Below are 14,520 nucleotides of genomic sequence, written 5' to 3'. Positions count from 1 at the left end.
GGTGGCGGGCGGGGGTTAGGGGGGGGGCGCGGGGGGGGGGGGGAGAGATGGGGCCATTGAAGGGGCCACCTAATGGACAGAGTCCCGCTGTGCCCTTTAACAGGCAGAAATCCACATGGCAAGACTTTCTCACCACTTTATCTCCGTGCCAGAAAAGCTTCACCTGTTGATTTCTGCCTGTTTTGTTGCTGTTTAATGCATATGGCTTCTTTCTGTTGTTTTTTTAAAAGGAGGTATCAGTCTTCGGAGGCAGTTTGGTGTAGTGGTTAGGAGCGCGGACTCTAATCTGGGAGAACTGGGTTTGATTCCCCACTCCTCCGCATGCAGCTGCTGGTGTAGGGCTCCCAAGTACTTACCTTAATTCGGCGGGGGATATATAGTTCTTCACGGGGCCATTCCCACGGAGAAAACACAGGCACTGCACTATTCCATCACCCAGATGTGACATAGGCACGTAGCCGGGCGACGCTCTAGCAATTTATTTATTTTATTTTATTTAGAATTCAATTTATAGCCCGCCCTCCCCGCAAAAGCGGGCTCAGGGCGGCTCACAGTCAGGCATACGCCCGCATATAAGAACATATTTAAAACCATTTAAAACATTATACACCATTACAAAATTACAATATACCATGGTACCATCGAGTTTCCAGCCCCATTACCAGAGTGTTGCCCAGAGTGTTGCGTCACGTCTGGGCGACGGAATAGTGCAGCGCCTGTGTTACAATCAAGAATCTTCCGGCGGGGAAGCTTGTGTCCCCCGCCGGTTCATTGGTAGGTACTTGGCAACCCTATGCTGGTGTGACCTTGGATCAGTTACAAGTTTTTTTCAGAGCTGTTCTCTCAAGAGCAGTCCTTGAAAGATCTCTCTCAGCCCCACCTGCCTCACAGGTGTGTCTGTTGTGGGGAGGGGAAGGGAAAGGAGATTGTATGCTGACTCCTTCAGGTAGTGAAGGGTGGGCTATAAATCCAATCTCCTCCTCCTCCTCCTCCTCCTCCTCCTCCTCCTCCTCTTCTTCTTCTTCTTCTTCTTCTTCTTCTTCTTCTTCTTCTTCTTCTTCTTCTTCTTCTTCTTCTTCTTCTTCTTCTTCTTCTTCTTCTTCTTCTTCTTGTTTCCCCCCCCCCCGCCACTCATTAAATGTGGCCTCCATGCTTGTGAACTTTTCCAGATCCATAGATCTGTGTTCCTGGCTTTAGTGGCACACTCAGCCACTCTCAATTGCATAACCAGCTAAAGATTAACTGCTCGCACTTTGCACTTAACGATAGTACTTGTGTGTAAACGGAGCGGAAAAGGCGGTGTTGCCTCCAGGATGGAGGGCGCTTGCCAATGCATCTGTGCAAGGAGGAGCCATTTCACACTTTCCCATTGCTGATTTTGGTCAAAGTGAAACACTCAATTTTTAAAAAAAACCCCACTGAATGAATTCTGGATGCCTGCCACCCTGCCTGTCGGTTGAGAAAGTCAGAAATGGTTGTGAATGGGAGGGGTGGTTCTTGCTTGCATCTTCATCACTAGAAAGCATAGATTTCCATGTACCCGAAGAAGCCCTTTCTGCTAGATATTCCTCCTTGTCTTCAGAGATAGGCCAGAGGGTGTTGTTCCAGTCTTTCTGCTTGTCGGAAGTGAAACAGGTGAGGATGTGAAGCAGGGCCTTCTTGGTAGGAGCACCAACCCTTTGAAACTCAAAGCCACATCCTTATACACTTGCCATCTTTTAACTGATTCAGATTCGAGTCCAGTAGGACCAATCAGATTTTTTTGGGGGGGGATATAAGCTTTTGAGAATCAAAGTTCTAGCTTTGATTCTTGAAAGCTTGTCCCTCGAAAATCTGGTTGCTGTCTAAGGTCTTATGGGACTCGAATCTGGCTCCTCTACTGCAGACCAACATGTCTGCCCTCTGAAGCCTTTAAGTGGTTGTCTGAGCGATGTTTTGCTTGGGATACCTAACCAGTTTCTTACCCTGATACTCTTGCCGCTACAGTTCATTTTATTGCAGTGGGGGTAGAAAAGAGTTGTGTGGAATACAGTTCGGTAAGCATGAGTGCTCAACTTCCTGCAGATTAGCGCACAGCTGATGATTGGCAGGTGAATGCGCAGGGCTGGAAAGTGCTGTGGTTGGAAAGTCTGGAATGCGCCGCGTTTGAAGGGACACAAAGAGAGGCAGACGTTCTTTCTGTGTTTCTTTCTTTCTGACATGTTCACGTGTTTGTTTAATGCAAGACATCACTTGGTGTTGCCGTGGTCAGGTGGCGAGCTGCCACGCGCCCACCAACCCTGAATATAGAGAAGATAAAATTATGAAATCGATACCCTTCATTTTCAATGCTGCGCCTAGTTCTCTGAAAAATGACAGCTGTTGAGACCTGTGGGAGGGTGCAGAAACATTACCCATCTAAGCCGACCTGGCATGAATGTAGTATGAATGGGAATGTAAGGATTTTTATATATAGGTTTTTCCTTCTTGATTGTTCATATTCATATTTCTCTGGTTTTTATAGATTTGTTCTTTAAGTAATATTTTATTAGGATGTTAGAAAGGCCTGTTATATAGAAGGCTTTCCTCTTGTAGGTCTGATATTGCTAGCAGACAACAGTTTGGTGTAGTGGTTAAGTGTGCGGACTCTAATCTGGGAGAACCGGGTTTGATTCCCCACTCCTCCACTTGCACCTGCTGATGTGACCTTGGGTCAGTCACAAGCTCTGGCACAGCTGTCCTTGAAAAAGAGCAGTTTGTGTCAGAGTTCTCTCAGCCCCACCCACCTCACAGGGTGTCTGTTGTGGGGAGGGGAAGGGAAAGGAGTTTGTAAGCCGCTCTGAGACTCCAAGTGAAGGGCGGGGTATAAATCCAATCTCTTCTTCTTCTTCTTCTTCTTCTCTTCTTCTTCTTCTTCTTCTAATAGGTACAAAGTTCATGATTCTGTAGTTCTTAGGGCAAACCTTTCAATGTCTGGGTCAGATAAGATTTTGGTCTGATATGAAGAATCCTTGCCCATTATCATTTAGGTTAGGTTAAGTAAACACTTAGTTTGACCGTAGATATGTTTCTTTATATCTGGCCAATCAGAGGATTATTATTCAAATTACCACTGTCTTTTGTAACCAACTATGCTGTTTGAATATTGTTTTCTTGATGATGTCAGTCCATGTATAAAATATCGTGTACTTCCTGAATATGTTCAGAATATGCTCAAGAAGAAGATGAAGAAGAAAAAGAAGAAAGTTGTCAATTTTTGGTTAACTATTTGGTCTAATTGTTTTCCTATTAATTGAGGCATGTTTCCCGATTATGCTGAGAAGAAAGCAATCAGTTTTGATGGGTCCTTTGGCCTAACTGTTTTCCATATTTCATTACAATAAAATACAAGAACTTCCTCCTCATTTGACTTCATTTTTGACATGGAATCTAGTATGTACAACATGAATGCATGCATGGATTCTCTCTGGCAAACTGTGAGATCTGTGTGCATGTGAAGCACCGTCAAGTCACTTCTGATTTCTGGTGACCCTAAGAATTAGCGACCGGCAAAAGGTCCTGTCATTAGCAGCCTTGCTCAAGCCTTGCAAACTGAGGGCCGGGGCTCCCTTGATTGAATGAATCCATACCATGAGATCTGGAGACCATAAATATGCATTAAAGCACAAAGCACATCACCCATGTTTTGCTTTACTTCGTTTATTTTTAAAAATAATATTTAGGGACCTGCCTTTCTTCTAAGCAACTGAGCATCCAGGGCAGGTAACAACAACAGTATAAAAATGATGGGGATAAACATTAAAACAGCGGATATGAAAAGCATAAAAACACAGCTTGTGCTAAGTTTGGAGTATATGTTTGTTTGAATGCGTTTTCTTAAAGGTAAAGGTTTCCCTCGCTCGAAAGCTCGTCAAATCTGACTCTAGGGGGCAGTGCTCATCTCCGCTTCCAAGCCGAAGAGCCAGCGCTGTCCGAAGACATTTCTTTGGTCATGTGTTTGAATTCGTTATCTTAAAGGTAAAGGTTTCCCTTGCTCAAAAGCTCGTCGAATCTGACTCTAGGGGACAGTGCTCGTCTCCGCTTCCAAGCCGAAGAGCCAGCGCTGTCCGAAGACCTTTCTGTGGTCATGTGACACCAAGGCACACAGAATGCTGTTATCTTCCCACCGAAGCGGTACCTATTTAACTACATGTAGTTTCTTGCTTTCGAACTGCTAGGTTGGCAGGAACGGGGGCCAGAGACGGGAGCTCACTCTGTCATGCGGCACTCGGGTCTCGAACTGCTGAGCTGACCGACCGTCCGGTCTGCAGCTCAGCATCTTAACCTCTGAGCCACCGTGGCCCCTGATCTTACGTGTACCTTAATTTACTCCCATTCTGGGAGAAAAGTGTGATAAAAATCTTTAAATAACTTATCGGTTCGATTCCAGGGGAAATTCCTGGAGATTTCGGTCTGGGGCCTTGCGGATGGTAGGGTCTGCGCCAGACAGCCCACCCTCCCAAGCAGCCATTATCTCCAGGGGAACTGATCTCTGCCATCTGAGAATCCGTTGGAATTCCAGGAGATCACCGGGCCCCACCTGGAGACTGGCAACCCTACCTCTGCTGGTTCTTTTAGTCTGCAGATAGAAGATGCGGTTCCATACAAGTTCATGGAGCCTGGCCTGCAAATGCAGCAGCTAGGTGGGGGAGTGGACTGTACCACATCCGATCATGTGAATTATGCTTTTGAATCTTCTTCTACACAAAAAAGAAGAAGAAAAGAAGAAGAAGAAGAAGAAGAAGAAGAAGACAAGGAAGAAGAAGAACAGGAAGAAGAAGAAGAAAAGGAAGAAGAAAAGAAGAAGAAGAAGAAAAGAAGAAAAGAAGAAGAAGAAAAGAAAAAGAAAAGAAGAAGAAGAAAAGAAGAAGAAGAAAAGAAGAAGAAGAAAAGAAGAAGAAGAAGAAGAATCATCATCTCAGGGCTAGGCCCCCTGACCTACTGGTGAGGCCCCACAACTCCCCATCCAGCCCAGGACCCTCGAGTGGTGGCAGGTGCAGGGACAGAGCCAGATATTCCTGCACTGCTGTCTGGCACGAAGGACCAGCTACAGTGGCTGCGCAGGGCAAGACAGCACCTCTCTATTTCCTCCAGAAAGTCTGTTTCACCCAGGAAGTACTTGTTCCTGACGGGCTCCCGAGCACACAGGGTTCCTGTGCCCCACTTTCTTGCATGTCTCTCTCTCCCCCACAGCCTCCCAGGCTGGCAAGGGCAGAAAGCTAAGTTAAGACAGCCAGTTTGGTGTCGTGGTTAAGTGTGCGGACTCTAATCTGGGAGAACCGGGTTTGATTCCCCACTCCTCCACTTGCAGCTGCTGGATGACCTTGGGCAAGCCGTAGTTCTGACAAAAAACTGTCCTTGAAAAAAGAGCAGTTTCTGTCAGAGCTCTCTCAGCCCCACCTACCAGTTTGGTGTCATGGTTAAGTGTGCGGACTCCAATCTGGGAGAACCGGGTTTGATTCCCCACTCCTCCACTTGCACCTGCTGATGTGACCATGGGTCAGTCACAAGCTCTGGCACAGCTGTCCTTGAAAAAGAGCAGTTTCTGTCAGAGTTCTCTCAGCCCCACCTACCTCGCAGGGTATCTGTTGTGGGGAGGGGAAGGGAAAGGAGTTTGTAAGCCGCTCTGAGACTCCAAGTGAAGGGCAAGGTATAAATCCAATCTCTTCTTCTTCTTCTTAATTAACTTCAGCATAAGTTAATTGGCTTTAATTAAATTACCTTTAATTCGATTGCCAAATGCCCCCTAAGAAATTTAAATGCCCCCAACTTAAAAATTCCTGGCTACGGGCCTGAGAAGGAAGAGGAGGAGGAGGAGGAATTGGATTTATACCCTGCCCTTCGCTCGGAGCCTCAGAGTGGCTTACCATCTCCTTTCCCCTCCCCTCCCCTCCCCACAACAGACACCCTGCGAGGTGGGTGGGGCTGAGAGAGCTCTTTCCAGAACTGCCCTTTCAAGGACAGCTCTGATAGAAGAAGAAGAGGAGGAGGAGGAGGAGGAAGAAGAGGAGGAGGAAGAGGAGGAGGTGAAGAAGAAGAAGAAGAAGATTGGATTTATACCCCGCCCTTCAGTTGGAGTCTCAGAACGGCTTACAATCTCCTTTCCCTTCCCCTCCCCACAACAGACACCCTGTGAGGTGGGTGGGGCTGAGAGAACTCTGACACAAACTGCTCTTTTTCAAGGACAGCTGTGCCAGAGCTTGTGACTGACCCAAGGTCACATCAGCAGGTACAAGTGGAGGAGTGGGGAATCAAACCCGGTTTTCCCAGATTAGAGTCCGCACACTTAACCACTACACCAAACGGACTCTGACAGAACTACGGCTTGCCCAAGGTCATCCAGCAGCTCCAAGTGGAGGAGTGGGGAATCAAACCCGGTTTTCCCAGATTAGAGTCCGCACACTTAACCACTACACCAAACTGACTCTGATAGAACTATGGCTTGCCCAAGGTCACATCAGCAGGTGCAAGTGGAGGAGTGGGGAATCAAACCCGGTTCTCCCAGATCAGAGTCCGCGCACTTCACCACTACACCACTACACTAACCCATCAGGTTGTGTGATAGTTCTCCATTTGAAGACAGATTTTTGCAACTGAGGAACAGAAGGCTACTAACTCTGGGTTAGGAAATACCTGGAGACTGGGGAGGGGGGGTGGACTCTGGAGATGGTGAAGTTCGGGGAGAGGAGGGACCTCGGGAGCATTCAGTGCCATAGAGTCCACCTTCTGAAGCAGCCATTTTCTCCAGGAGAAGTGATATCTGCTGTCCGGAGATCAGTTGTAATTCCAGGAGACCTCCAGGCCCCACCTGGGGGTTGGCAACCCAACCCATCCCACCCATTCCGCCAGGCGCTACCACCTCACTCTCCTGCATTTATAGACTTGGCCCCAGTAACTCATCGTACGGTTATATAGAGCTGCCGTTAGCCAGCCGAAAGCACGAGCTTTTCTGTGCCCAGAATTTAATCTCCTGATTGATGAAGCATCTAACAGGCGACTGCAATGTTCTCTCCCCTTCCACATTCATTCCGAGCATGACCTGTCACAAGGCCAAGAAGATTTCTTGCGAGGCCTTTTAAAAAAAAACCAGAAGGAGGGGAAGGGAGAGAGAAGGACTGGAAAGCGCCAGCATCTCCGGGCTCCCTGGTATCCCAGCCAGCCTCCTCCCTCTGAACGCCGTCCGGCTAAAATAATGGGCAACCTGGCAGTGTCCGTTCCAGACCTCCCATTCTCTCTTTCCTCTTCTCCATCCATCCAAGAGAGCCGGCAAGCTGGCTATTGCCTGCTTAGGGACATACCATCCTGCTTTATGCTGAGTCAGAGATTAACTTGCCAAGGGTCGCATTATCTGCCTTGATTGACGGCAGGTCTCTGAGGTCTCTGGCAAGGAAAGCTATTCCCAACACCTGGTCTGGGAGCTCCTACCACCAGATATGCCAGGGACAGAACCTGGGACCTTCTGCATATAAATCAGGAGATACCAGTCGAGGGAAATGATAGCTGAGTCAGAGTTTAGGGTTGCCTGGGAATAGAGGTTGGTTTATTTTCTTCCATGACTGTGCATGTGTGAGAGACAGAGTGTGATGTGCCGTTAAGTCATGTCTGACTTATGGCAACCCTGTGAATGAGTGACCTCCAAAACATCCTATCCTGAACAGCTTTGCTCCGGTCTTGCAAACCGAAGGCTGTGGCTTCCTTGATTGAATCCATTCATCTCATGCTGAACCAGTTTGGTGTCGTGGTTAAGTGCGCGGACTCTAATCTGGGAGAACTGGGTTTGATTCCCCACTCCTCCACTTGCAGCTGCTGGATGACCTTGGGTAAGCCATAGTTCTGACAAGAGCTGTCTTTAAAAGAGAGCAGTTTCTGTCAGAGCTCTCTTAGCCCCACCTACCTCACGGGGTGTCTGTGGTGGGGAGGGGAAGGGAAAGGAGTTTGTAAGCCGCTCTGAGACTCCTTTGGGTAGTGAAGGGCAGGGTATAAATCCAATCTCTTCTTATCTTCTTTTTTCCCTACTTCCTTCAAAGAGCCAGCTTGATGCAGTGGTTAAGAGCATGGACTCTAATCTGGGAGATCCGACTTTGATTCCCCACTCCTCCACATGCAGCTGCTGGTGTGACCTTGAGTCAGTCACAGTTCTCTCAGAGCTGTTCAATCAAAAGCAGTCTTTGAAAGAGCTCTCTCAGCTCCATCTACCTCATAGGGTCTCTGTTGTGGGGAGTGCTGTAATCGGGGACCCAGAATCAGCTGGTCCTCCCGAATATCAAGGAGGCCAGGCTGGTGGCAACTAGGGCCAGGGCTTTCTCAGTGGCGGCTCCACTCTGGTGGAATTAGCTCCCGGAGGAGATCAGGGCCCTGTGGGACCTGCTGCAGTTCCGCAAGGCCTGTAAAACGGACCTCTTCCACCAGGCCTTTGGAGCCACCACCACTATTGACACCTGACAGAGCGAGCCCGACCCCCTGGGTCCCCTAATCACAGCCCCACCCGATCGCCTCTGACATCTGAGGAAGATTAAGGAGCTGACTGTATGCCGAGGAATTAAATATTAGCAATTTAACATGTAAGAACATAAGAACATAAGAGATGCCAATGTTAGATCAGGCCAAAGACCCATCCAGTCCAACACTCTGTATCACACAGTGGCCAGAAATACCAGTGCCCTCAGGAGCTCCACCAGTGGGGCCAGGAGACTAGAAGCTCTCCCACTGTTGCCCCCCCCCGGCACCATAAGAACATAAGAGAAGCCAATGTTGGATCAGGCCAAAGGTCCATCCAGTCCAACACTCTGTATCACACAGGGGCCAGAAATACCAGTGCCATCAGGATGTCCACCAGTGGGGCCAGAACATTAGAATCCCTCCCACTGTTGGCCCCCCCAAGGACCAAGATGACAGAGCATCACTTGCCCCAGAGTCCCTATCTATATCTTGTGGCTAATAGCCACTGATGGACCTCTGCTCCATATCTATATATCTAATAGTGAAGGTGCCCCCAGGCGTGCGGATACCTAAATCCGCGCATCGGGGGCACCTGGGGGGGAGGGAGATTTTCGTGCACACTTGGGGCAGTCCCCAGGTGTGCACAAAAATCTGAAAAGTTAAAAAAACGGGGGGATACTTAAATCCCCCCAAAAGTGACAAAGAGCAGGGGGGGAGGCGGGGGGGAGAGAGCGAGGGGGGTGGAGGAGACGGAGGAACCGGCGGGATGGGGGGGAGAGCTTACCTGTTCCTGCTGGTTCCTCCTCTGCCTGCTCAGTTTCGCGCTCCCCCCCCCCGGCACGAGTTTCGCGGGTCTTCTTTCTTGTGCTTATCTAATTCCCTTTTGAAGCCGTTGTTATGTTTATGGTTTTAAATTTGTGCTTTAATGGATTTTATACTGTGTATTGTATTCTTGCATTGCATTGTTTTATATCACTTGTGTAAGCCGCCCTGAGCCAGCCTTGCTGAGAGGGCAGGGTAAAAATCTGATAAATATAGGGGTCCGGGCGACGCCATTTGAGGGGAAAACTCTTTGTTTTCCCCTCAAATGGCATCGCCCCACCCCCAGCGTGTGACGTCACTTCTGGGTGACGCACACGGGGTGTGCGCGCGCATGAAGAGGACGCCGTCCGGGAGCCCCCCGCTCCCAGACGAATTTCATTTGGCAACCCTAGATAAATAAATAAATAGGTGGGGCTGAGAGAGCTCTCTGGAGAAGTGCCCTTGAGAGAACAGCTCTGAAAGGACTTAGGACTGACCCAAGGTCACACCAGCAGCTGCATGTGGAGGAGTGGGGAATCCAACCTGGCTCTCCCAGATTAGAGTCCACGCCCCTAACCACTACACCAAACTAGGTGAACAATGGACCAGTGGCCTTATTCAATGTAAGACAGCTTAAACAGGGGGCTGTGGCTCAGCGGTAGAGCATCTGCTTGGCATGCAGGAGGCCCCAGGTTCAATCCCTGACATCGACAATTGAAAAGGACCAGGCAGGAGGTGATGTGAAAGACCTCCTCCTGAGACCCTTAGAGCAGCTGCCAGTCTGAGTAGCCAATACTGACCTTGATGGACCAGTGGTCTGATTCAGTATGAGGCCCCGTCATGTCTTCAATATTGGCCTACCTCATAGGGCTGTTTTAAGGATCACCGAGATATGAACTCTTGAAGTTTGCCATGTATAAACTCCTGTTTACCATGGTGGCTATGGTTTTGGGTGCATCTTGGCTCTTCCGCTGAAACTGGCTTACTGTCTTAGTCCCGGATGAGAGAACAGTTGCATTTGGGTGTTGTGGTGATGAAAAGATCATGTTGCAGTCCTGAGCAGAGGGACGGGATTGTGGCTCAGAGGCGGACCATCGGCTTAGTCCTAGGTTCAATTCCCGGCATCCCCACTTACAGGATCTGGCAACAGGTGATGTGAAAGACCTCTGCCTGAGACCCCGGAGAGCCGCTGCCAGTCTGAGTAGACAGTACTGAGCCAATGCTCTCTCTAAGCTGTAGAGTCTTGTGAGCAAAAATTCTATTTTGTGTGCTACTGACTTTAAAGTTGCCAGTGAGCTGTATGGCATAAATTAGTTGGCTCTGGAGCCATCCTTCCCGAGTGAAAACAAAAATGTGTGAGCCAGAGGCTAAAAAACTGTGAGCTAGCTCACACTAACTCAGCTTAGAGGGAACACTGGTTCCTGACCAGGGGTCATTTCCTGCGGGAGCGCACGGGAGTGGAGCTCCGGCAGTAAGGAGCCCAGGGGGCGGGCACATGCAACAAGCCCCGCCCCTGCTCCCAGCAGCCCTCAGTCGGGCCACAAGGAGCAAGAAGCAGCCAGGTAAGTTACAGAGGGCCCCCCCCGGCCCGCCTTCAGGTACAAGCTCTCCCTCCTCTGTGAGGGCAGATTTACACATTCTCCCCCCCCCAATAGCTAGCAATCCAAAACAGTCCAGTGGAGCCTGAGCAGTGGGTGTTGCCTTCCGACACACTTCCGGTGATGTCAGGGGGTGTGGCATATGCAAATGAGTTATGCTAATGAGCTCCTGCACCTCTTTTTCTACGAAATGACCCCTGTTCCTGACCCTGATGGACCAATCATCTGATTCAGTACAAGGCGGCTTCCTGTGCTGATCGGGCTCAGAAGACATGACAGGGCCGTCGTGTTTCTTTCTTTCTTCTCCCCCCAAAGCGCGCGACACACCCAGCGGTTGCGGTTGCTGATGTCAGGATGGGTTTGAGGGCTTCTCATCAGAAGGCAGCAGAGAGCTGTGGATTCTTCTTCCGCTTTTGCTTAAAACGCTTGGCTGGCGTGTGGGTGGCCCAGCCGGCCTTCTGTGATGTTGAATCCGAGCTCAAAGGGGGAGGGATGTGCATGAATGGCGCTTCGGGAAGCCCCGCGAGCATGATCGGCCTCATTTATCTAGCCGCCTCTCGGTTCATCCACACGGATGCTGTTAAATTTAACGGGAGATCTGCGTATGCCCGCAGGGAAGGAATGCCAGCCGATATGCACCCACTTAGTTTATTCTTCCGTGTGGAGCGCGGGTCGTTTCTGAGGCGGCAGCTCCCCAGAGCTGAAGCTGTTTAAGAAAGGCTGGAGTTACAACCAGGGGTCATTTCCTGCAGGAGCGCACAGGAGCGGAGCTCCGGCAGTAAAGAGCCTGGAGGGCGGGCACATGCAACAAGCCCCAGCCCCTTCTCCCAGCAGCCCTCAGTAAGAGCAAGAAGCAGCCAGGTAAGCTGCAGAGCTCCCCCCCCCCAGATAGCAATCCAAAACAGTCCAGTGGCACCTTTAAGACCAAGTTTTATTCAGGTACCAGCTCTCCCTCCTCTGCGAGGACAGATCTGCACGTTCCTTCCCCCCCCCCCCAATAGCTAGCAATCCAAAACAGTCCAGTGGAGCCTGAGTGGTGGGTGTTTCCTTCTGACACACTTCCGGTGATGTCAGGGGGTGTGGCATATGCAAATAAGTTATGCTAATGAGTTATGCTAATGAACTCCTGCACCTCTTTTTCTACGAAATGACCCCTGGTTTCAACCAGGAGGTGATCACACGTGGAACGTTCAAAGCAGCATCCCAACTGGTCCACCCGCTATGCTACACCTCACCAGGGGCAGATTGGCCATTAGAGCCATTGGGAAGAGTACTGATGGACAGATGGCCTGGGGGACCTCCACAACACTGGGGACACCCCAGCCCCAAGCGATGGGTCGCCCATGCCTGGGACAGGGCTGGTGTGAGCTAACGTGAGCAGGGACCAGTGTTCCCTCTAAGCTGAGTTAGTGTGAGTTAGCTCACAGTTTTTTAACCTCCGGCTCCCATGTTTTTGCCTCAGTTCAGGAAGGAGGGCTCCAGAGCCAACTAATTGATGCAGCAGCCAAATCGCTCGCTCACAGCTTTAATGCCAGCAGCTCACAAAGTAGAATCTTTGCTCACAAGACTCCACAGTTTAGAGGGAGCATTGGCAGGGACCAGGAAATCATAAAACCATAGGGTTGGAAGGGACCTCCAGGGTCATCTAGAAGAAGAAGAGGAGAAGAGATTGGATTTATACCCCGCCCTTCACTACCCGAAGGAGTCTCAGAGCGGCTCCTCTCCCTTCCGCTCCCCACAACAGACACTCCATGAGGTAGGCGGGGCTGAGAGAGCTCTGACAGAAACTGCTCTTTTTCAAGGACAGCTCTTATCAGAACTATGGCTTGCACAAGGTCATCCAGCAGCTCTGAGTGGAGGAGTGGGGAATCAAACCTGGTTCTTCCAGATTAGAGTCCACACACTTAACCACGACATTAAACTGGAGCCTGGGGAGGACGTGGTTTGGGGACAGGAGGGACCTCGGCAGGATATAATGGCAGAGAACGCAGCCTCAAAAGCAGCCATGTTCTCCAGGGGAACTGATCTTGGTCACCTGGAGATCAATTGTATTGGCGGGAGATCTCCAGGTGCCACCTGGAAATTGGCAACCCAAGGCTGGCTGAGCAAGCTCTCCCTCCTTTGGAGGGCCAGGGAAGAGAAGGTGACAGGGCTCTTTTCCAAAGCCGTTTCCCCCCCCTCCCTCCCAGTGTCCCCTCTCCTCACCGACAGGTAGGACCTAGATAATTCCCGGAAATACCGCAGATCTCCAGGCTACCGAGTTCCCATAGAGAAAAAGACTCCTTTGGAGGATAGACTCTATGGCATTATACCCTGCTGAGGCACCACCTCCTATATGGAAAGCCTGAACACCAGGTCGTGACGTCACAGTAATGGCGACGAGGGTAGTCATAATATTTCCTGTGTGGTTTATGTGGGGCTAACCTGAGGGCTGCTGTTAAGTGTGAATCACACCCTGTGTAATGATTTCAGTTAATTGGTTGTGTTCCTTTAAATGTTTTGTTGAATATAGCAGAGTTAGAGAGTTTGGAGTTAAGGTGGTGGCTGAGGTCCCTCACCAGGCTCCACCTCAAAATCTCCAGGGATTTCCCAACCCACGACTGGCAGCCCTAGTGGCATGGAGATTCCCCAGAACGACGGCGTATGTCCAGATAACAGAGAGTCCCCTGGAGAAAGTAGCCGCTTTGGAGGGTGGACTCTACCCCGCCAAGGTCCCTCCTCTCCACAAACCCTGCCCTCCCCGGGCTCCACCCCCAAATCACCCCCAACCCAGACTTGGGCACCCTATTCACCTCCATGAGGAGCTACTTTTGTGTCAGGGTTAAAACGTTGCACTAGACTGGCATAGACCGGGGTTCAACTCCTAGTTCAGCCGTGGAACTCATTGAGTGGCTGTGGGGAAAACCCTCTCGTGGCCAGCTTGGTGTTGTGGTTAGGAGCGCAGACTCTAATCTGGGAGAACCGGGTTTGATTCCCCACTCCTCCACACGCAACTGCTCCTGTGACCTTGGACCAGTCACGGGTTCTTTCAAAGCTGTTCTCTCAAGGGCTGTCCTTGGGAGAGCTCTCTCAGCCCCACCTACCTAGCAGGGTGTCTGTTGTGGGGAGGGGAAGGGAAAGGAGACCGTAAGCTGCTCTGAAGGGTGGGGTATAAATCCAATCTCCTCCTCCTCCTCCTCCTCCTCCTCTTCTTCTTCTTTGCAATGTATGTGTGTGTGGAGGGGGAGATGATACCCACTGCTGCCTTCTTGGGTTCCTGCCTTCTCCTTCTTCCCTCAGCCCTTCCAGCTGCCCTGTGTCTCTGTAGATATCACAGCCAGTAGGGGTTGGGAAATTCATAGACATTGTTGAGGGTGGAGCCCAGGGAAGCGGGTGTTTGGGGACTGGAAGGTCTTCTCAGTGGGATATGTGGCCATAGGGCAGGGGTGGCCAAACTGTGGCTCGGGAGCCGCATGTGGCTCTTTCACACATATTGTGTGGCTCCCGGCAGGCTCCCCATATATTTGCTTTCCTTGTTTCTTTCGCCCTCTCTCCCTCCCTCTCTCCCTCCCTCTCTCTCTCCCTCCCTCCCTCTCTCCTTATCTCCCTCCCTCCCTCCCTCTCTCCCTTCCTCCCTCTCTCTCTCCCTCCCTCTCTCCTTCTCTCCCTCCCTTTCTTCTTCCAC

The 14,520-nt window shown here is 50.4% G+C and overlaps 1 protein-coding gene across 1 annotated transcript in view; it reads left to right on the top strand.

Annotated features, from left to right (window-relative positions):
- The first annotated feature begins 11,210 nt into the window (after positions 1-11,210).
- Positions 11,211-14,520, top strand: part of GRIK4 (glutamate receptor, ionotropic, kainate 4) — a 311,636-nt gene continuing 308,326 nt past the window's right edge. The window contains exon 1 of the mRNA XM_015413813.1: positions 11,211-11,458. Within this exon, the coding sequence (XP_015269299.1) occupies positions 11,211-11,458 (248 nt within the window). The remainder of the gene's footprint in view (positions 11,459-14,520) is intronic.

Source organism: Gekko japonicus, unplaced genomic scaffold (genome assembly GCF_001447785.1).
Source record: "Gekko japonicus isolate JY-2015 unplaced genomic scaffold, Gekko_japonicus_V1.1 scaffold890, whole genome shotgun sequence".
NCBI lineage: Eukaryota > Metazoa > Chordata > Lepidosauria > Squamata > Gekkonidae > Gekko > Gekko japonicus.
The sequence above is the reverse complement of the archived record's forward strand: the minus strand, read 5'-3'. Positions and strand labels throughout refer to the sequence as shown.